This window comes from Trematomus bernacchii, unplaced genomic scaffold (genome assembly GCF_902827165.1).
Source record: "Trematomus bernacchii unplaced genomic scaffold, fTreBer1.1, whole genome shotgun sequence".
NCBI lineage: Eukaryota > Metazoa > Chordata > Actinopteri > Perciformes > Nototheniidae > Trematomus > Trematomus bernacchii.
Genome location: NW_022987801.1, coordinates 1,180,388 through 1,203,405, shown reverse-complemented (window position 1 = coordinate 1,203,405; position 23,018 = coordinate 1,180,388). Strand labels below are relative to the sequence as shown.

Below are 23,018 nucleotides of genomic sequence, written 5' to 3'. Positions count from 1 at the left end.
ACACACACACACACACACGGAGACGAGCATGCGCCGCATGTGCCACAGACTTAGTCAGTCACTCTCAGACACACAATGGCAGGCTTACAATGGCTGATCCAGGAGATATGTTCTGCGTCAGCAAAGACATTTGAATTTCCCAGCCAACATTTACCTTCACACGGCGACTCGCATTTAAATATTTAAAAACCCGAGGCCTTGAGGGCAGAAATATTCATACTTACAATTCTTCCATACGTCGGGAAGAAAGGCACAAAGGCAGAGGTGACATCTAAATACTGTTCAACTGAAGGCCTGTTATTAAAGAGAATGAACGGGAATGAGGTAAACAACTTGTAAAAGGTGAACATTTCTGTCGTTACTTAACAGCCTATTCAGCTTTTTGTTCTTCAATTTGTTCACGCTGTAACTCTGTGCAATAAAAGCTGAGAGGTGTTGAAAGAGGCGCGTGGGCTTCACCACTCCACCAGCATCGAGCCCACGTACTGTAGATCTGACTCTACGCTTTTTGTTGTTGTCCTCTGCCCTTACACTGTACAACACAGTACGTCACTTACATGGAGAACAGGATACAAGTGAGCGCCTATGGAGGCCGATAGTACAAGTCTAATGGGAATGTTTGAGCTTACTTGTTGACAAATGAGTATAGGATGCAACCTCCAAAGCAAGTTAACTTGTTTCCAAAGTCCATATCCATTGTTCCAAGATCGTGGGTAAGCATTCAACTAGATTGCAAATCAGATGTAAAGTCGGTGGATAGGACTCAGCCTTGTTGTTAGGCAACGCCTCTTAACACCAGCTCTGAAGAGGTGTTTAGTAAGCAGGTTTTTTCACTCAAGGTCAAGTCTTCAGTTGTTGCACAATGCCCGTCCCAACCCAGGTTTCCAACATGTCATTTGAACACTTGGTCTGATCCTTCTTGCATAGCTTTCTAACAAACTGTGTAACCTTCAACGCCTCAAACTATGAGGCTCCTCTACTGTTACAGTAAACAATTGGTTAACGTTGTAAATGTATACACAATTACTTAGTGTAACTTAAAGTTTGGGATTTGGGTAACAAAAAGATCTGTAACATTATTTCATTAGTCCTGAATAGGTTTGACTTCACCCAACTTCTGCTCCCACCTATCCTGAGCGCTCCTTATTGGTCCGGTGCATCTCTACACTTCAGAATCACTTTCTCTAAGTGTCCTAATATTTCCACGGATGGGTTCACAGGAGTTACTCGAATGTCTGGTTGGTCTCATACACTAAAGGTTTGCCTTGTGCGTTGGTATCAAATGCCCGGGAAATGAGACCAGGATGAGGTTTTTTCCATCACGGGTCCACATATGAACAGTTGAACATTTCACATCAGCACATGATCTAAAATGTGAAAGCCTGACTACTGGGTAAAGTTAAAATAACATATGAGGACTACAAGTAAAGGGAAAGGGGTGACTCATAAAGTTCAAACCACAAACATTATCACTGAACTCTGCAGTTCTTCCCCCCCCAGGATATCACATCATCAAAGGCCTTCATGTATAACATCTGCCACGACTGCCTCTCAAAGATTGGACTACAGCAACTCCTAGGCACATAACATGTTTGGTTTTTTGAGACTGTGATGTTGTCGCCGACTTCACTTGGTTGTTTGAACTATGGAAGCCAAACAAGGTCCAATAGGAAATGAACACTTGTGTGACGTGGGTTCGTTTTAACTTCCAGTGCTCATACACTGCAAATTGTAGTACCTAAGTCTTGAGGGGATCTTTAAGGCAATTCACCGCTCGCAGCATGCATCCATAGAGCAGTTTCCAGCTAAATAATCTCTGATAAACCCATTGTAGGAGTCTTGCCCACTCCCAAACAACACACGGACGAAGTAAGTGACTACCTGGTGAAGAAAGTCAAATATCTAAAAGCTGTTCAGGCCAAATAAGAAGTTAAAGTAGAATGAATAATGGACTTAAATACATCAGATCAGAACAATCATTACAATGGAAAGATGATGTTACTCTATGGATTTGTTAAAAAATGTGTCATTGGCCACTCAAACTTTTTGAGGTGATCATTTGTATTTGTATTTGTTCTACTGCCTAATATTCTAATACAACATTGAAGCTTTTGACAAACTTTCAGCATTAAACCACGCCTCGTTTAAAAAGAGGACAAAAATAGGATGACGCAGGGGATGTTTTATGCAAATGGTGTTGATGCGGGTACATGGGTTGGATTAGACGTGCACCTGCTACAACTAAGCCATTGGCAACTGAAAAACAGTGGGTGCAGCCATGTGTAAAGTGTGTATTATAAGATCACGTTCAATGTGAAACAATGATTATTACCATAAAGTGGTTTCACTTTAGCAGGCCTACAAAGTCACATTTCAACTGCATGGCTTTGGAAAGTATTTCTCCAAAGTGATTTCTTTCCCACTGCTGCTATTTCTTGCTGGGGACCCCCTGGAAAACCTCCCTCGGGACTCCCGGTTGTCCCCGGGCCTCATGTTGGGAACCCTTACACTTTCAAATATGTGCACTTTAGTATCATCCCCTCCTGGAAGTGGCCATGTGCTTCCGGGGTTTGCTCACCACAACATTTAAAGCTGCCTCTTGTCATCACTTTCAACACACTTCAGTTGGTGTGAAACTTTTCCTCTTCTTCTTCTTGGGAAAAAATAAAAAGTCTCTCCAAAGTGTCACCCCAGATGCCATATTTAGGATACAAATGTGAAGGAGATGACAGCGTTGTAAAATGGTGCCCGTGCCGAGATTATAATTAACATTTCCAACCTACATCACTCTCCCTCCCACTTCTCTCCCCTATTCACCCAGTCCTGTACAATAAATGGGAAAAAATGCAAGAAGAAAGGAGAGAAAGGGAGAAGGAAAAGAAAGGGAGATGGAGGAGGAGAGAGTGAGAGAGAGAGGGAGAGAAGAGGGTGACCAAACGGAGGGAGGAGGGAGGGGGGAAACGGCGTATGCTTGTATACAACCCTGATTTCCATTTTTTTCCCAACTCGTAATGTATTTAATTCAAGTGAAACGTAATCATGACGTGTCGTGTCATTAATCTCCTCGCCGCCTCTCCCGTAAGTACACTGAGTCTTTACTTTCAACATATATCCTATATCTCCATGTATCTACTTACATTTTATCCACCTCTCTGTTTACATGGACACTTTTATGCATGGTGGCGTGAAACCAAGGGGATGAAACATTTCCAAAATTGTTGAATTTATTTATCGCGACTCTTTTTTCTTTCTTTCCTCCACACACATATACGGGATAATGGCCAATATAGTTGTTGTTGTGCTTTGTCGCGTGTGTATGCTACGTGTGTGTGTGAGTGATTGGCATGTCTGTATGTTGTAGACTATGTAATGTATGTAACCGCGCGCTCCGGACCACTTTACGTGTGTGTCATGTATGTTAACCGGCGCGCGTGGCCGACATGCATGTAGCCTACTATAGCCCGTGACATGACAAAAAAAGATCCGGGAAAAATGCACCGTTTCCTCATATAATTCAGAAAACACTCGGTGTAACATTTGGGATAAGTCCATTCGGGGTGTCAAGTCGAAATGAAAATGGTCGCGAGAGCAGGAAAGTCACTCGGAGTGGTTAAAATGTATTTCTTTCTAATTCGCGTAACTTTTAAACCAAGTTGTGTTCGTGTATTTCTATGCAGCGTGAGGGAAACCAGTTGAGAAATTCGGCAGCTTTATGACCTCTTCTTCCATATCCCGTTTTAACCTCTCCCCCCAAAAAAGTAGCTTTTACTAAAAGAGGCACAAGTTCTCGGTGCGTAACGGGAGGGATTCTTCGATAAGCCGCAGACATGTTGTCCAGGCGTAAAAGTGGATTTTTGCGTGTTAGCAAGTTGAATCACAAAGCGTAATTTGTGGGTAGATGCGATTAGCCTGACTAATTCTTTTGTTGGACGCACATTAGGCATTGTGTAGCGCATTGTTTTCCAGATAAGCACCGCCACTTTCATTTGGGATGTGCGCAAAAACGCACACACGAGCTCTTATAGTGTTTTATTTCACCTTATACGTTTGCCCACCTTTTACTACAATGTTTACTACTACCCGTTTAGTTGTCCTAACATCACCTCCTGTGTCTACAAGCTCAGAAAGTAGCAAGTGTGGCATGCAACGCTGTGGCTGTGTGTGTGCAAAATGTTGCCAAAATGCATTTTGGAAAGAGAAGTTACCGGTTTTAAAAAAACGAGGGTTTTTTGGGTCGCTTTTTGGGGACTGGTGTCGGTTTGGGAGATTGGCAGAGGGACTCGAGATGAAATCCATGATGGCACTTTCTTCCTCCCTGCTCGCACACTCGTCTTTTCCCCTCCCTTAATCTTTTGTATAGAAAATTTAAGAACAAAATGGAGCAGGGGAGAGAGCGATAGATAGGCTGACATGACACACACGACTTCTCCAAACTACATCTCATTGTTTGTGATCTTTAATCGCGTTTTTTGGAAGCGGTTTTGTGCCATCTGCGGACAGGGTTAATCTCATTTTCGCGGAGGGTGTTTATTAGTGCATTGTTTGTTGATGATTATTTATTTCATTAATGTGCCTCCTAATTGAGATGGCCGCGAGAGAGAAGAGGGGAAAGAGCGACTGAAAATGGTTGCACGTTATTGACGCACATCATAGGGGCGAGGAGGAAATTCCTCATGAGATAAGGCGCAGACGTGTCATCTGGGTTGACCAAAGACACTCCTGTCGCCTTTTCCACGTCCAATGGAATATGTTTAGGGATCCTGAAATGCCCTATTTTTAAATCCACCCCTAAATGTCACACTTTTTGAGAGCGTGTGCATAGTGGAAGTAGGTTGACATTGCTGGCTTGTCCTATAAACAGGGATTTAGTGGAGAAGTAGCTTTATTTAACACACTCTAAATCAAATAAACCTATATCACATCTTTACAAATCTCCTGGGATTTCAAAGTGGATATAATATATAGAACAAATAGATACATGTATCCTTATATCCTTCTTTAAATAAGTGATTTTGTCCTATTAGAGGGACTTTTTGTAGTTTTTCTAAAATCGAATCCATGTCCAGTCTTACCCATAATAAGATATGAATCCCCTTAATATGAAGAACTATACAAATCTCCTGGGATTTGAAACCAGATATCATCTATGACACAAATAGAGAACATTCTACATATATCCTTTTTTAAACAAGTGATTTTCGCCCATTAGAGTGACTTTTTGTAGTTTTCCTAAAATCTAATCCGTGTCCAGTCTTACCGGAAACTAATAATATAAGAATCTCGCTTATATTAAAAACTAAACCTGTAGAGAATAAGTTAGAGAATAATCCATCTGCTTTCCTGGAACTCACTGTGCTCTCAACCCTGAAACACTGGCCCCATGTTATAAAGACTCTAATGGTTTCCCCTCATTCAGACCCTCTCTCTGCTCAAGTAGTATCCTCCTCCTCCTCCTCCTCCTCCACCTCCTCCGCCTCCTCCGCCTTTGCCACCATCAACGCCGCCCTCCTCCCCATCTTTGTACATACTGTACTGTACTTGAGGGGGCACATACACCCCATCCAGGTGGCTCTTGGGGGACGAGATTGTGTGCGAGGGGAGAAAGACACAGAGAGAGTAAAAGGGAGAGGAGTGGAGCACCAATCAAGGCTTCTGATTGATATAATTGGGTCATTAGTGCGCTGCGGGAGAGGCACCTGCTTGCCCTCAGTTAGGGAGAAGCTACAGCATTGTGACATTTTGAGACTGCTGAGAGTTCTGCTGCCTGCTCGGGATTAGAGTGTATTTAGAGCATTAGGGCCTTACTTAAATAGTACGCCACTTGTGCCACTTGTATCGAGTTTGAAGGCCAAACTGATTCGTACAATGAACAGGTAGATCTCTCAACTCCACTGGTGTTTGGCTGAAATGAAAGCGTAATTTTTTGGGAGCAGAGCGAGCTAAGCGGGTCGTAAAGGAGCCCGTTGTGGTTTGAAACAGCAGGTGGAGGAAAAAATAGAGCCACAGTGGTGTGATTTTAAGAGAGCGGAGGGAGAGGTTAGCAAGTAGAGAAGCAGAATGTAATAAGGCATCCCATGTAAAACCTGCTTTCTACCTCTACATGCATTTCCTATGTGCATCGGACAAGCCATGTAACTTCCTGAAAACAGCGATCTGACAAAAACCAAGCAGTCATTGGCCAAGTCTGAGAAACTGAGAAGTGGTTTAAGACTTATCTTAAGCTCCATTTCTTTCATTTGTTATAAGACTTTTTTGGGCACTTTTCACATATAAAACCGAAAGCAACACGACCAAAGTTCCTCCTAAAGTGCGCGTCATTTTCCCCGTATTTACACGATTATTGCCCCTATTGCTTTTACTCCGTGGCATTTGAAAGCTTTTTGAACACTTTCCAATGTCCCCAGACATCCCAAACTAGTTATTTGTAAGTATAACCTCACCTTAAATCCCCTGACAGAGAAAACCCAGAGCTGCTGGTGGACAGAAAAGTAACCCCCAACGTCTACCATAATCGATGAATCCTTTTTGATTGACACCCGCATAATACTGTGTGTATATAAATAAATAAAAGTGTGATTGCATGTACATGTAGGAAGGTGTTACTAAGAAAGAGAACACATGCTCTGCATATTTCCCCTGGGTGAGCAAAGAATCAACCTGCATTAACCGCTTCTATTTTGCTCAATAGGTGCACACGTGTCGGATATAGGTGATACACTTATTCCACAAGGAGGTCACGGTGTAGGGTCAGCTTCCCAGGGGATTGTGGGTAGTCTGCATCTTGCTCAAGGACAAGGGTTTGAAAATGTATCAAATATAGATTATTTGATTGACAGTAAGTTTTAAGGACATATTCGGATTTCTGATTGTAAATAAAGGCATCTTGTAGGCGTTTTGTTTCACCTGCCACTACTTTGCTTTTCCTCTCAGCCCCTGCAGGTGCATTTATTGTGCCTTTTTAAAAGAAAACATCCGCTCATTTGGTTATGACATTTGCATGCTCCGAACCAATGACTTCTTTCTTAAGGCCTGTATCATTTAACCCAGAATCAGAGGAGTCAGTCTGCATGACTCGGAGCGACAGCCTTCGTTTCTCTGCAGAGACGCTGTGATGTTTCCAACGTTCACATTCTCAGATCTGGCAACCGTCGAGTCGCTCTCACTACGGTGCTTTGGCAACTGCGGGGAAAGTGATCTGCTTGTGTTCTCCGCTGCAGGAGGAATTCATTCAGAAAGAGCAGCAGCAACAGCTTGAGAGGAGATAGAAGCATAGAGGATAAGGATAGGGAGGAAGTGTCAAATAAACAGACGTAAAGCAGAAGAAAGTGGCAAATAAAAGGTTTTCCCTCCACCTTTTCCTCTAATGTCGCTAGTGGATTCCTCAATCTAGCAAAATGTGAACATTGAGAGTCGTAATTTATAATTTCCACAACTTTTCCTTCATAAAATACCCAATAAATTGTCAATATATCGGCCTTTTAAGGACACTTGTACCCTAAAGCACCAATCGTAGTTACATGTTAAGGGCAGGAGTGAGCTCTGATGGCAATTTCACTTTCATTTTCAGACCAAAATGACACACAGAAGTTCCTGTACTCCGCTCATATCTCTACAGTAAGTGGTTGAGGCACAGTGGGAGACTTCCCCCCTTATCACTGCTGAAGGCGAGGGAGGGGGAGAGCGCTAGCCACACAAAGTTTGAGTGAAGCCGGGAGTGAAGCAGGGGGTTCAGGGAAAGGTGAAGTTAAGGAAATGAATACCGTCTGTGGGGAAGTTCGCCCCGTGACCACGCGATAAAAACCACAGGACCAAATTATACTGTACCACACAGCGAGCCGACTTCCCCCTCTCTTCCTCCCTCCATCGCTCATCCTCTCTTTCAAATATTTTTTTGTGGTCAGTCTCTCATACTCCCGCTTATCCCCGAAGGACACCTCGCACACGCTTCATCACATGGGAGTTCAAGTAATACAGCTGGAGGGAAGCTACACTTTATGGACTGAAGTACGCGCAGAAACACATACACCTGATAGACGGTTTACTTTGTGCCCTACGGCTGAGGCCCGAGACCTTGGAGATGCCTATTTTTAGATGAATAGATGTCCAACAAACACACACAGATAAGAACGTAAAGGTAGTAGGGGTATACCCCGTTCTCTCTTTATCCTGTTATGAGCCCCTTACCTGTTCTTCAGGCCGCCAAAGGGATCACAAAATAAATAGCAGGGTGATTAACAAGGTCTGAAAGAAGAAAAAACATTTATGCCACAGAAATCTATCTGCCTCTTCTCAAATCTTTGTTTTGCTTGTGAAATACTGCAGTCCTTCTTAAACTATAAACACTATTAAAACTAGAATAGCACTCGCCGAGCGCAGACCTCCACGAAGGCCACTGGTGCATTCAAATGCTCCTCGTATGGTCCCGTTCATCAAGGTGGAAAGTCATTATTCGGTCTGCATTTCATGAGCTTCAAGTCGTGATAAGGATTACAAATGGACACTATAAACATGGTGTTGTAGCTTATTGATCAGAGCATTTAAAAAAAAATCTAGTTTTCTAGTGGGTTTTTTCCAAATGAAGGGGTGAATTCTCCCAATCGGGAAGTCATTCTTCTGATTATTCAAACACCCAATGAATGCAGCAAAAATGCACCATCTTGCAATGTTAATTAAAGTTAAACCTGATAATTGTATAAGCCTCATGATTCAGATATGCTCCAAAATGTTATGGTTTCTTCCTTCACCCATGCTTTAGCCTTCCACCGAGTTGAATATAAATCAGACCAGTTGTTTTTCTGTAATCCTGCTGACTTGCAGACATAGAAACCGAGCTGAAAACAAACCTCCCAGGCAGAGGTAATAACTATTAAAAATGAAAGAAACAAAGAAAGGCAAATCACACTCCAAAGAGCCCACGGACTTAATTATGCAAACTGTGACAAGTTGTTGCAAGTAGGTATTGCTCAACTATAAAAGCTAACAAGCCAAAATAAATGTACAGGCAACAGACACAATGCACTCCTAAAACACAGCCTATAACACTCATTAATGTAAAGCCGAGCAGATGCCCACACACCCACACACCCACACACACACACACGGTTAAAAACACTAAGTGAAAGGCAATCACACCCTAACATTACAATTATGAAGTGTAGCGTTCTGGCGTGTACAAACATGCAGCACCTTCACAATAAAACCATACCGCTCAGTGGATATTTACACAATGACATCAAAACCCCCCCAAAAATAAACTTGTCTGAACATATTGTGCTCATACTCCCTCTGCAACTATTTATCGAGGATGTGAGTATGACTCAGCAAACTCCCCCCGTTCTGTCCCTTTACACACACACCTTTGGACATAAGAGTAGTTGTCAGCATTTATAATGTGATTTTGGATGGATGGGTGGAAAAAAAGAAAGTTGGCATTTTGACCCCCCGTCATAAAAACTAATTTGCAGTCAAGGTAATTCAGCTCTTTAACATCAGTTATCTTAGAGCCCACAGAGATACACTGCAATTATCGTAATGACAACAGCATGGCAATGCTCAACACAACGAGGATGTGCTTTTAAGCTGTTATTACCGTGTGAATTGCAATGCTGTTACCGCTGCTGCACCTACACCGCACATTTCAGGGTCAAAGAAGAAGAAGAAGGCGAAGAAAGCAAGAGATGGAGCCGTTTAAATCAGCTTGAAAATTAAATAAATCCATCGTTCAAGTCCGTTTTTTTTGTGCAAAAATGCGAAAAGAATATACAGTTTTGAGCCTCTTGCATGTGGAGATTTTAGGATTCTCTGCTCTGTATCATATTAAAGTGAACATTTTGAACTGATTCAACAAATAATCAAACATGGATGTTGAGAAACTGCATTTGTCACTATTTCTGACATTTTAGCTCACATCAAAACTGACTCGCGTGAAAATAATTACAACATGCAATTCGATGAAAATCTTTTAAAAATCGGATTTCACTTTCCTTTTGCTGCTCGCATCACCTCTGACATCCTTTAAAGGTGAGAGTTAACACCTTGTGGAGCACTTGCACAAAGCATTTCTGTGCATATTCAAGTATTTAGAAATGGCAGATCTGGAATGAATTGCATTTGTTTGTGATGCAGACGATTGTGTCTCGCAGCGTTCCTCACTGCTTTTTCCTTGGTTCATTAACACCTGGGTTTCATGTGTTTCTGCTCCGCCTGATTCCAATCTGATTTCTGTCCCTCAGACGCCCCAACCCCCTTCTTCCCTGCATCCATTGCTGCACCTTATCTCCCCCTCTCCATCTATCCTAATTGTCTTTATTGGCATGGCAGGGCCTGTGGTTGACGACAGCCTCCGTCACGGTGGAACAATGCATTGTGATGCTGATATTCATATGATAATGCCATCAGACTTAACACTGCCGCAGATACATTTAGAGACTCCCTTTTTTCTCTCTGTCCCCTTTCTGTATCTCATCCTGTCTGAATGCATGTACATTAATGTGTTGCTTTTGAAATTATTTTTAAATCTGTTGTTCTCTCTCATGTTACTGCCACTCCACCACTCTAATTTATCTGCCATTCTCTGTCCCTTTACCCTTTCTTTCTTCCCCCTTTTTCCCTCAACACCCTGCTGGCAATCGCATTAAATCATTTTCATTCACATGGCTTCTGACAATGTTTTTTTTTTAACGCTGCCCAGTTTTTAACTGCACTGAGTGTTTCTCTCCGTCTCTCCCTTTCTTTCTCTCTGTCTGCCTCCTTTCTCATTTTTGCTCTTCGCCATGTTGGCAGGGCCCAATCTACCAGCTGATATCAGCATTCCCTGGCACCCTGCCAACTGGCAACACTGCAGGAGAGAAAGAAAGAGAGAGGGAGAGAATGAAAGAAAATTAGTGAATAATAGACGGAGCGAGGGAGGGAGGGAGGGAGGGAGAGAATGAGAGGGGGATGGGAGGAGTGTAAACCGGGGTAAAGAAAGGCAGAGGGGAAAGGAAGACAGGGACAGAAAGAACAATAATGGTGGATTAAGAAAAGGACTGTGTGTGTGTGTGTGTGTGTGTGTGTGTGTGTGTGTGTGTGTGTGTGTGTGTGTGTGTGTGTGTGTGTGTGTGTGTGTGTGTGTGTGTGTGTGGTGTGTGTGTGTGTGTGTGTGTGTGTGTGTGTGTGTGTGTGTGTGTGTGTGTGTGTGTGTGTGTGTGTGTGTGTGTGTGTGTGTGTGTGTGTGTGTGTGATTGATATGGTGTGATATCCCCGTGAGTCATAGCTGAGCTAAAATGTCAACTGGCTACATGAAAATCTCTTTGTCATCCAGGCTCAGACAAACACACACATATACACAAATCCAACTGATCATATAAACACACATGTGGCCGAACCCGCTGCATATATGGGCGACACACCTGCGTGCGCAGATGTTCCATTGTTTTTTCAGCAATGATTGATGACCTTTTGTTTTGTTGTGGGAGCCTCTGCTGCTCCTCAACCCCACCGAATGATGGACGAAAACAGCCGATGTGCATAAAATCCAGTCTAACTGATGCAAACTGCTGTGCACTGGAAATATTTGGGGCGTGTGAGCCTGCTTGCCAAAATGCTTGTGTGTTCAATATGCTGTATATCACACTTTACATTTCAGCTGACTCTGTAATCTGGGGTGACGGTTGCAGTGCAGTCGACACAACAGCAGAATAAGCTTGCATTTGTACATTACTTAAACAAGAAAGCATGACTAAGCAGGGTCCACGCGCCACACCCAGGCAGTACATGTAACAAATATTGTTGTGCATGATGGTGTGTGTACAGTCCTGATTTGAGCAAAAAAAGCTGCTACTGTTGGAGTGCACAGGAAGGGTGTGTGGGGAAGTCAAAACATTGCGCGCCCATCCTGTTTGGGACAGTCCATGTCCTGTGGTGGTGCCCTTAACTCCTAAACACACACTCACACACACACACAGATACACGCCGATGCACATTCACACTCTGACTAATCATCCCATATGTGCGAACAGAATGCTGCCCGTGCATTGTCAACCCATGCAGCAGGAAGAACAGGTGCACACCTGTTACACATTCAAGCGCATGCATACACCTACGCAGACTCAGGAGCAAATGGAGATCAAATAAAGATTTGCTTTGTACTTAACATTTACATGCATTAAAACTCATGCAAAACCCCGCTGTTGTGGGTGCTTTTGATTACCTGCTATTACCATTCATGATGGAATACATTCAAAGAGACTCAAATTGGTTTTCATCCTGTTTGACAAACCTGCTACCTGCAGTTCAACGCTCATTATATCAGATTTACAGCTACATTGACCCTGATATTATTAACTCAGTCAAATAAAGTCTTTACTGTAGTTAGATAATGGCTTCGATAATGTGCTAACATGTGTTTGAAGCTATTTAATTTCAAGTTAGATTTTTGATTGCAAATAACTAATCTATCCTCCTGAAGTCTTCATTTTTTTTTTTTTGCTTGCTTTTTGTCCCCAGAATATTAAAGGAAGAGGCTGCCCCAGAAGTGCGTCCCCCTTCAGCTTAGACCCTAAAGAATGGCATAACATCTCACACACTTCTGGTAATATTAACTACACACCTACAGACAAGAGAACCTGTCATGCAAACGAATAGCATTTTAATGTCTATTTTTGGGCTGTTTTCCAGTCCTGGTCAAGGTCAATGTTACAGCTAAAGATAATTATGCACAACATGCTAATTTAACCTTTTCCACTAGGTTTATAAAGTTGTACCGCCTCTTAAGTCATCAGTTCCACTCACTATCTGCCTCTCTCCTTCTCTCTGTGTTTTGTACTGATAGAGGATGGATTCCCCGCCAGAGTGTGTGTTGTCTCTTTCATGTGAGCAGCCCCAGTCTCCTCCAACGTTGCCATCCCTGGACCACAGCCCCCAGGCGTCTTCTCCTCACACCCCAGCTCTCTCTACCTGACAGCCCCCTCGTGCTGCCCATTCACAGCCCTGAACTCTCCCCGCAGAGCCCAGACAGCACGCCTTATTTCCCCCTCTCTCCCTTTCCCCTCCTCGAGGACACCAACAACAACCACCACGATGTCGATGAAGAAGACGACGACGACGAGGAAGGGCTGGATGGAGTCCCTCCGTCCCCGATCCCGGCAGTGGCTCTGTTCCCAGGAGGAAGGGGACAGGAAGCTGGTTGCAGCCCTACTTTGGAGTCCTCTCCACCGGACACACCATTAGCGCCACTCCTCGGGTTTGGAGCCCTGGAGCTGGCCCTATCGTCTGGGCAGAGTGGAAACTGCAACGACGAGCTCGACCTCCAGCTGTTCCAGAAAGATACCGTCACCAAGGCGATACCTGGAGTGGGAGGGGCTTCACCGGGGCCTGCGCTCAGGTTTCCCTGTCATGTGTGTGGAAAGAGGTTCCGATTCCAAAGCATTTTGTCTCTTCATGCTCGAGCTCACAGTCTGGACAGAGACCGCCGAGCCACAGCTCTGTACAAGACCGGAGTCCCTTCAGCCCCCCTAAAGCAACACCTAAAGATCCAACAGAACCACAAAGACTTAATCAAGAATCACCGGAGTCAGCCAAACCAGCGTATACTGCCAGGGACGCTCATGCAACATCTCACCTGAAGACGAGGATGTTGATGGTGAGGTCAAAGGTCTAGATGACAACCTACAGAACCGGAACTTTCTACTGGATGACAGCACACCGTTGACCCCTCCACTCACAGAGGACCCTGTTTCTGTGACCCCTCCCTATTCTTCTACCATCGGGGAAGGAGTGTCTAATCCTACAGCGCCTGCGTTTCGCTGCCATGCCTGCAAAGGAAAATTCCGCACAGCTTCAGAGTTGGCGCGCCACGTCCGCATTCTCCACAACCCGTATAAATGCACTCTTTGTCCTTTCTCTGCCAGCCAAGAAGAGAGCCTGGCATTTCACTTGCAGGAGTGCCACCCTTCCCCCGAGGTACCTGCTCTGCCACTGTCTTTTAATTCCAGGCCGGTCATTGCCACCCCTGATACTCCCGTGCCCACGCCCACCCATACCCCAGCCCCAGCCCCGAGTACTCAGCCGGTGACAGCGGTAGCTACAGCGGCATCTACAGCGGCAGCTACAGCGGCAGCTACAGCGACAGCGGCAGCTACAGCGGCAGCTACAGCGGCAGCATCCCCCACACTGCCGGCGTTTCGCTGTGAGGTTTGCGGACAGCGGTTCACCCAGTCTTGGTTCCTGAAGGGACATATGCGAAAGCACAAGGACTCCTTGGACCATAAGTGCCAGGTATGTGGCCGCGGCTTCAAAGAACCTTGGTTTCTCAAAAACCACATGAAAGTACATCTCAACAAGCTCGGGCTGAAAGCCGGGTTAGGAACCCTCGGGGGAGCTGGGGTCGCCGAGCAGCAAGCCAAAGGCTCTGTTAGTAATCAATCCCTCAACGCCCTCTATTCAAGCCTTCTTCTGGCCCAGCAGAGAGGGGGTAGAGGTGGACAAGGAAGAGAAACTGGAGGCAGAATGGGGATGGGCTCGAGCAAGTCAGCCATCCTGGGCTACCTTGGATTGCCTAACGATGGCAGTGGGGCCAGCTGCATGGAGAGACTTCAAGCAGTGGCTCAGGTGGCAGAGATGGGAAACGGTGGTGGCGGCATTGGCGGCTCAGGAGTGGGGGACCAAGGAAGAGGAGGAGGGTCATCTAGAGGAGGGGGCACAGGTGAAATTACCGCATCCATTTCAGAAGGAGGGGACCAGGCAACTTGGTGGCAGCTGGTGGCTCGCAGCCTGGCAGTCGCTCAGCAGCAGCAGCAGCAGCAACAGCAACAACAGCAGCAACAGCAGCAGCAGCAGCAGCAGCAGAGGCCCCAGCAGCGAGGCCAGCAGCAACGAGGCCAGGGTCGCGGCTCCGTGATCACTGAGGCCGACCAAGTCAGGGCATACCTTGGAGGCCTGGAGCCAAGAGACGAGTCTGGCGGAGCAGGAGGGCCATGGGAATGCCCAGACTGTGGAAAGCTCTTCCGCAGCCTGCAGCAGGTGGTGGTTCATGCTCGCGTTCACACCCAGAGGCCCCTGAAAGGAGGAGGCGGCGGCGAAGAGGAGGGGAACAGTAGTCGTAGAGGAGCGGGGCTTGGAAGAGGAGGCGGCAGCGAAATGAGACAGGAATCTCAGCTACACGGTGGTGGATCCCAACAAATTGGAGGAGGGCGACTGGAATCAAAACTGCACAGTGGTGGATCGCAAGCAGAAGCAGCAACGGGGTTTCACTCCGTCATCCCAACCTTCAAAGGTACAATCACACGCGCCTTTCTCTACTTCTGGGTTGTGTTTGTTTGTTTCTCACATGCATGTATATAGTGCATACGGAAACACTCTTAAAAATATAATTTGCAACAAAAAACACCCGGAAAATAAAAACTATTATAAAAAACTTTTTTTTTTTTTTAAACTATTATACGTCAAGATAAATGAAATATAGATATACCAAAAAACAACGTACTATGATAAAATAATAAAATTAAATATGTGCAGTGTTGTTATGAAAAGTGAAAAGCTGTGCAGATATTAGACAGGTAGCTTGTGTACACATGTGCAAAATATCCAGAGGGTTGTGCAGGACTGGCAATACATAAATAAAAAACAATACTGTTTGCAGAACGATGGTGTTATTATCACAGGAGTGTATTATTTTTATACTGTAAATAGAAGCTCCCATAGAGGCCCTTCCCCAACAGCTGTTATCTTTACATTTTTCTCAACTTACAGGAGAAAATGGCATGACAGCAGTCTCCTCCATACCGTCAGTTCCCAGCAGGGAGCGAGTGCGTGGTAGAGGGATAAAAGACTGCCCCTACTGTGGTAAAGCCTTCCGCTCTTCACACCATCTCAAAGTGCACCTGAGAGTTCACACAGGTGAGAAACTGCTGTGAGTTTAACAAACCACATCTATTTATTTGAACCTTTAGACAAAATCCCTGGAAAGGTTTCAGTGAGCATGCTCGCTTTAGCAGCTCTGCCCTTTTTCTTTTTTAAAAAACACGTTCACCCCAGAGAGCTGGCCAGTGCTAATGATAGCGCTCTACTGCAGGCGACCGAGCAGCCCCCAATGGAGCAACTCCTGGTTAACTGCCTTGCTCAAGAGTATATTGATAGTCGTTTTTGAGGAAGAATCAAGCCACTCCAGGGATTACATTTGGTTAAATCTCAGTAAAATAAAAATCTCACTTCTATCACTTCTAGCTTGTAACAGCACCACTCAGAAAAGGAAGAGTAGTCTCAAGTAAGTTGCCTAACTCTAAAGTGTGCAACTTTCTTTTTGGTTTGGCTAAGCCTTTTTGAGATCAAATATAAGGATTTTTAAGTTAACATCACGACAGTTTAAACTTCAATATTTCTGAAATTCACGTGCTTTTTTGGAAGCAAGTCAATCTGTAGTTGTTCTCCTTTCATTTACTTAAAAAAAAAAATATTCTGACAGTAGGACAGACACACAGGCAATCCAACAGACACCAAAAGGCCTTTTCAATACTAAATAATAAATAATAATAATAATACATTTCTGGTGATAAGTGAGTAGGACATGAATGAAAATTGGGAACTCTCACAGCACTCACCCACACTCTTAATTAATGATCCATATTCATAAGACTTTATCAGCATCAGTCATTGCCATTTTCTATTATTTGCGTTCTTCGCTTGATGTATTTGATCAAAAATAAAGACCCCTCTTCTATTTCCTAACATGCCACCCATCTCCAGCAACTAGAGCACGTCCAAGTCTTTCCAGCGAAGACGGTGCCCAAAAAGCATTCAGTAAAATCTATTTAGTCCTGTCATTATGAATAACCGTCTATAGCTGACATATCAAATCACAGCTGTATTATTCATGATAGCATACAGCTCCTTTTCTCCTGCACTATTGCTTCTTGGTGCCATCAAGTGATTAGCACATGGTCAGTAATTTAAGCGAAGGCATCAAATTATAATAATACTCTCTTGATATTACTGTCCTCTTGAGATTATTGCCCCTCGAGATTCTTCTCCAATTTCTTTTTGGTTTTATCGACAAAATCTGACATTTCATATTTGTGCATGCACATCTGCATTCATCAAAAGGCCTGTGTTTTTTTTTCTTGGGGATGAGATAATTTACGCTTTTAGGTCGAATACATTTCCTGCTGTAGATTAGCCTCCAGCATGATGCCCCCTCCTCTTTATCTCTCCCAGCAGTGTCATTTGTAATCAGTGATGAAATACTGCCATCTCCCTTTCAAATGTGTCACTACATCTCTTGTTCACCACTGTTTAAAGAACCATGACAGTTATGTTGTGAGTTACTGCTAGTGTTTTAAATTGTAATATTTTCAAAAACACTTATTTAACGTGTATGTGATTTGTTGTTATTGAGCCGAAACATTATCAAGTTAAGGGTCACCTAGATTTGATACTGAGTGTGTGTGAAACTCCAATACCATTTCCCGAATCTTGTATTGTCCATCTTCTTTTCTTCAGGTGAGAGACCCTACAAATGTCCCCACTGTGACTATGCGGGTACCCAGTCTGGCTCCTTGAAGTATCACCTCCAGCGGCACCACAGGGAGCAACGCAACGCCCTGTCAGCCTCCTCCAACTCCTCCTCCAGTGGCCTCACCTCCACTCTCAACAGTCTGACCTCTGGATCCTCAGGGCAGCCCAAGCAGCGCCGATCCCACCTCAACCACGGTCCCGTTAACCGGGGTCCGACCGACAACGCCTCCCCTCTGCCCAGCCAGCAGTCCTGGCTCCTGGGGCTTCCAGACCAGCACGACCACAGGAAGGCCTTGGCGGCTCTGAGGGATGTCGACTTGGAGACACAGTACCGGTATCTTTCGGGGGTGATGGGAGCTCTTTACCAAGGTGGAATGGAAGGAGGCTGGATCAGGGAGTCTCCACCACCAAAAGCCCCTAAAGTGTCCCGTCGTAAGCCCCTCACTACAAGCCGAATGGTCCAACCGTCAAATGACAAGGAAGGGCCTGCGCCTTCAACTCATGAGGGCGGGTTCGAACCACTGGATCTGTCTCGTCGGCCCTCACCTGGCCTCGGAGGCATGGAGGAAGATGGAGTCATGAGCGTAGGGGAGGGAGGGGTTTGGTGTAGATGGAGGAGATAGTTCAACAGGGGTCAAACTGAGCCAGTGTTTGTTCTGCCCTTTCCGAACGTCCTCAGCCGAGCTCATGGCCATGCACCTCCAGGTGAACCACACCAGTAAGTCCAGGCGCAAAAGAGCCCCTACCACCATCTTGAATGACGACGGAGCCCTAAAGGCCGCCAAGCCCAGGGTGGTACAGTCCGATCTCGACTCTCTGACTATATGGAGGAACGCAACCGAGTCCGAGGCCCCCCTGGAGGAATGGTCCTCAATGAATACCAAGACCTTGAACGGGAACACACAAGACCATCCTAACAACATGCTTGAGCACCCAGATGTGGCCCCAAGATCCAAGAAAGTAAGACGCGATCTGGCACTCAAGGGTAAGGTCGAGGATGATGATGATGAGGAGCAAGAGGAGGAGTTGGATGATCATTTGGAGAACAGCAGTGCGGAGGATTCAGAGGACCAGGATCTGAGGATGTCCCTCGCTCTTTCCCCAGCGCTCTGCTCCAACCACATGGTGGGAGAGGAGGAGAGCATCTTAACAGATTAAAATGCTTCGGGATGAAACCATCATAATTGGGAGAGTTTGGTTCAATGTTTCTCAACCACATTTAACAGAGAATGAAAGAAGGGGGCAGGTAGCTTTGCAGAGCTAACAGGATTCTTGACTCCTGGGGTTTTGAAAAGGACAGACAGAAACATCACAGCTGTTATCTTCCCTTCGACATCACTCTTCAACTTCACTTCTGACAGTGTGGCCAACTTCCTGTACAAAAGAGCTTAGAAGCACTTTTTCAGGATGTTGTAGGTCACTTTTTCCATTTTTCTTCAAACTTCTCTCCAAGATGGTTGATTTGTAAGATTGTCGCCTATTTGATCAGTTAAAGAACCATACATAAGATTTAGCGCATCATTCCACACGCATTTATTTTACATTAATAATGGACTGTTACCCGAAGACTACTATACTGATCATGCTGAAGCCAGCTGTGAAGAGTTGCTCTCCTGACTGACCACTGAACAGTTTGAAACTTCAAGTTCCTCCTCGAACGACACATATGTTGTTGAGTCGAGGAATGTTCAAGCTGTTAACCTCAGCTAAGCTATTTGGTATTATTTTAAGGCATGAGGTAACTATTGGAGGCAGCGTGCTTTCCCTCAACTATATATCACTGCCTTGTTTGTCTGAAAAGTGTTTCTATATGATTGTCCTAAAGAAAAACAGAAAGAAACGTTTGTAATATTTTTTCTTTTATGAGTTAGTGCCTGTTCATGTGCGTTGTTGAGAGAGTCTCTGGTATTCCTGCACATCGAGGCTCTGATAGGTCATTTTATCTGAATATACAGTTTAAAACAATTTAAGTACAGTATATTTGTTAAAAGTGGTTCTAGGGTGTTGTGAATAGTTAAGTTGTTAAAGAAATGCTACATCGCAGCGTCATGTCCTTGACACAGACGTTTGTGGCTCAGCTTGAAAATAAAATAAAAGATTGGTCATAGACTGAGCTATAAAAAGGGTCACAGTTCAACATTCAGTGTTTACAACAGTCGGTAGGCTTGCCAAGGCAACATAGATGCGTGGAAAAGAACAAAACTAAGAGCGGATGTCTATTTGAGGGCCGAAGGGACGTCGCCCGAGCCCCCGAACACAATCAACTGACACACCCTAAAAGAGACAGAGACTTTACAACTGTGTCAAAAAAGAAACAATTTCTCCATAGGAGAGGAGATACAAGGTAGGGAACGAGAAAGACAGCAGTACCCCTGCAAAGCAGGACTTAATCTGAGAAACAAACTGTACTCTTGAGGGTTTGGTGTCTTTTAGACGAGTAGATACCCTCTCTTCTTTTTTATAAGAAAAGAAAATGGTAGGAGTAATTATTAAAACACTAACAAATGCATAGACATCCCAGTAGAATATGTGTAGCTTTTGTAAAGACAAGAAGAAAAAAAAGCAGACTTTTGTTTATTTTCATTTCAAGATGCTTACAGAAAAAGGTTATCAATATAGGTAATATTGATTATAATGTTTGTGAGCTAAGACTAGTTGGAATGTCTATACAGAGCACTGTGCAAGGTTTGAGTTCCCAAAGTAGTTCTTTTTATTTTGACTTTATCGATAGACCAAACGTTTTTTCAATGGAAGTTGTCACTTTCTGTTGTTGTTTAAAATGTGTAAAGCTGTGGTTTCGATAGATTTACCCCATCGATTAGTCAAAATCAGTCAATCAGTGTCATACATATCCAACCATTGAACTGGTTGTTAAATAAAGTTCACATTCAAAATACATAACTTTTTGGGTAAACATCAACCCATCTACTGCTATTAATGAAACCGATCCGTTATCGTGAATTGTTGTGTTCTGAAGGTATATTTAAGAAAAAAGATGAATGTGATTCAGTAATATCCCCTCACACTGGTTACTATTTATCCACGTCGACTACTTGTTGATGGGGTTTTCTATGGTTGCAACCACTCCTTAATGTGCATCAATGTGTTTAAGTTCTTTTTTTTAGAGCACCTTATGAGTTTTGTAGTGAAAGTCCCTTAGTGGTGTCTCCTTAACAACTACTGTCAATGCCAATCGTGCCTTCTGTTTCAAGCACTTCCTGGTGTATTTTGTAAAAACTCACCAAAAGCACTTAGCCTATTCTACACACTCTTTCTTCCTCTCCGTCTCTGTCCTTCCACCTCCCCTCATTTCTCTTCCTCTTCATCACATCCGCTAATTTCCTTAATCTTTTTCTCGTGTCTGTACCTCTTGGCCCCTCTCTCTCCTGGGGGGGGGAGGGGGGCTGTTTTCATACATGATTTCTCTCTACTGTTCAGGCCCGATCGGCCTTAAATAAGGTCACTAGGCCTTATTACAATCTCTTGAAAAGAATAGACTACCTAACCTTTAGACGAGTAAATTGTAGATGTAGGGTTAGACTTTTGGTCTTAATACTAACCCTTTGTAAACCAAAGCCCAAGTCTATTATATTTAATCTCTTAAAAAGGTGCCAAAACATGTCCTAAGGTGACACTAAAGCAACTTGAAAAAACGAAATAATTCACTTTCTTTCTTTGACCTGTCCTCCTTTCTGTCGTGCTTGCTCTTCCTCCCTGTCGCTCTCTTGTCCGTAAACTGTCTAAATCTCTAGCACCACTTGAAAGGTGACCGTGTACTATCTGGTATTGAGGGCCTTTTAATTAGATTTTTTATTTCCGTTTGTGTGGGTGTTTTGTTCAATGCCGTTGAGATGGAAAAATGCTCTTCTTATAATGATAATTATTATTGTTTTGGGCATTATGGTTAAAAAAAAAAAAAAAAAAATGAAAAAAAACAAACAAGAGAAATGTGTTGTTGAATGTTGTACAGATAGCACTAGATATGTTGTGTTTTTTTAAAGAGAGAGCATAATACCCGAGTGCTGGTCCCTTCTGCTCCTCCCAACCGGCAAATGGGAAATAAAACAGCCTGCCAATCAATCTAGATGTCTAATGACGAAAATGTCCCGCGTCAAAAGAAAACCTTTTTGTCCAAGTAGCGCTTTTCCTCTGGAGGTTTGAATGTCAACAGCCTTTGACTCGAACTCCATTCCCAAATTTCTTGCACAAAAAAAAATGCTTTTTGAAAGACTAACGCAGCACGAGCCAACAGTTTCACTCTTGAAGATATAGTTTGATTGTTTCAGAGACTATTTTGCCTATTTACTAAGAAACACAAGGTTGCCTTTGTATGTGTCCATAGCAGTCTGAAAGTATGTTTAACAGCCAATTTCAATCAGTAGAAGCTAGGGCTGCTCGATTATGGCAAAAATCATAATCACGATTATTTTGGTCAATAATTGATATCACAATTATTAAATACGATTATTCATTGACTTTGAAAACATCCATTTATTGAACTTTAAAACAAATAATCATTTGAACAGTATCTTTTTAACTGTTGATTACCCTGAACGTATAATTCAACTGAAACACCAATACTAAAATAAATTAAATAAATTATACATTTAAATAAATAATATCAAAATAATAAATACCAATAAACAAATATTTTGGAGCGCACATATATAAATATGATAAATAAAAATAAATTAGACTAAAATAAATTAGATCAAATATGTTGCAGTGCACTGTCACAACCTAGCAAAGCAAAATAATTGTTATTATGTTGTTTTCGTAATTGTGGCAGGCCAAAATCGTAATTGCGCTTAAAATACGATTAATTGCACAGCCCTAGTAGAAGCTCCTCTGAAAACTGCTGAATTAACCCTTACGTCTCCAAAAATGGACAGTTGGTCAACCTAAACCAACATAATAAAGCACCCTTGAGTTTAGTTTGAATAAAAGGCAAAATTCTCTCCAAAACAAACTATCCCTTCACATTTGCACTTGTTTTCAATTGAATACGATGTGGCTCCCTGACGTGTGAAAGTTGCACCTTATCTCCTGATTGTGAATCAGATCATTTCAGCAGAATAATTAAGTGGCTAATATCCTTTTGACTGATCCTGCATATACTGTATCTGTACTTCTGATCTTATTGAAGGTGTTCATTATGAAAAGACAAATCTCTGCGAGGGGAGGGGGCCACGCTGGGTTTGGGCTCTTGTGTAGTTGACTGCCATTGCAGTGAGGGAAAAACTGATCTAACATAGTAGTGACTAATATGACTTTGTGGACAGATAAAAAAAATAAAACACATTAGAAATAAATAAACACAAACAAAATAAACCTGTATTGCGTTTTTATGTCTTTCTGCACCCGATGCCATTTCTCTTCTCTTTCTCTTTCAGAATCAATATGTATTTGATGTTTGTAAACCATGTTAATATCAATGGGAGTCTATGAGGCTTCAGTACAATCCAGTGTGAATCAAGCAGCTTCAAACAACTCTTAGAGAAGGGCGCCCTCTTGTGGATTTGAGGAGA

At 43.5% G+C, this 23,018-nt stretch overlaps 1 protein-coding gene across 1 annotated transcript; it reads left to right on the top strand.

The window, feature by feature from the left end:
• Nucleotides 1–2,939: 2,939 nt before the first annotated feature.
• On the top strand, nt 2,940–19,801 carry znf219 (zinc finger protein 219). The gene is given in 7 exon segments (XM_034150060.1): nt 2,940–3,078; nt 12,812–12,922; nt 12,924–13,601; nt 13,603–15,253; nt 15,730–15,876; nt 17,476–18,088; nt 18,090–19,801. Coding segments are annotated over 7 exon segments (3,798 nt in total). The 5' UTR covers nt 2,940–3,039; the 3' UTR covers nt 18,649–19,801.
• Nucleotides 19,802–23,018: the final 3,217 nt, after the last annotated feature.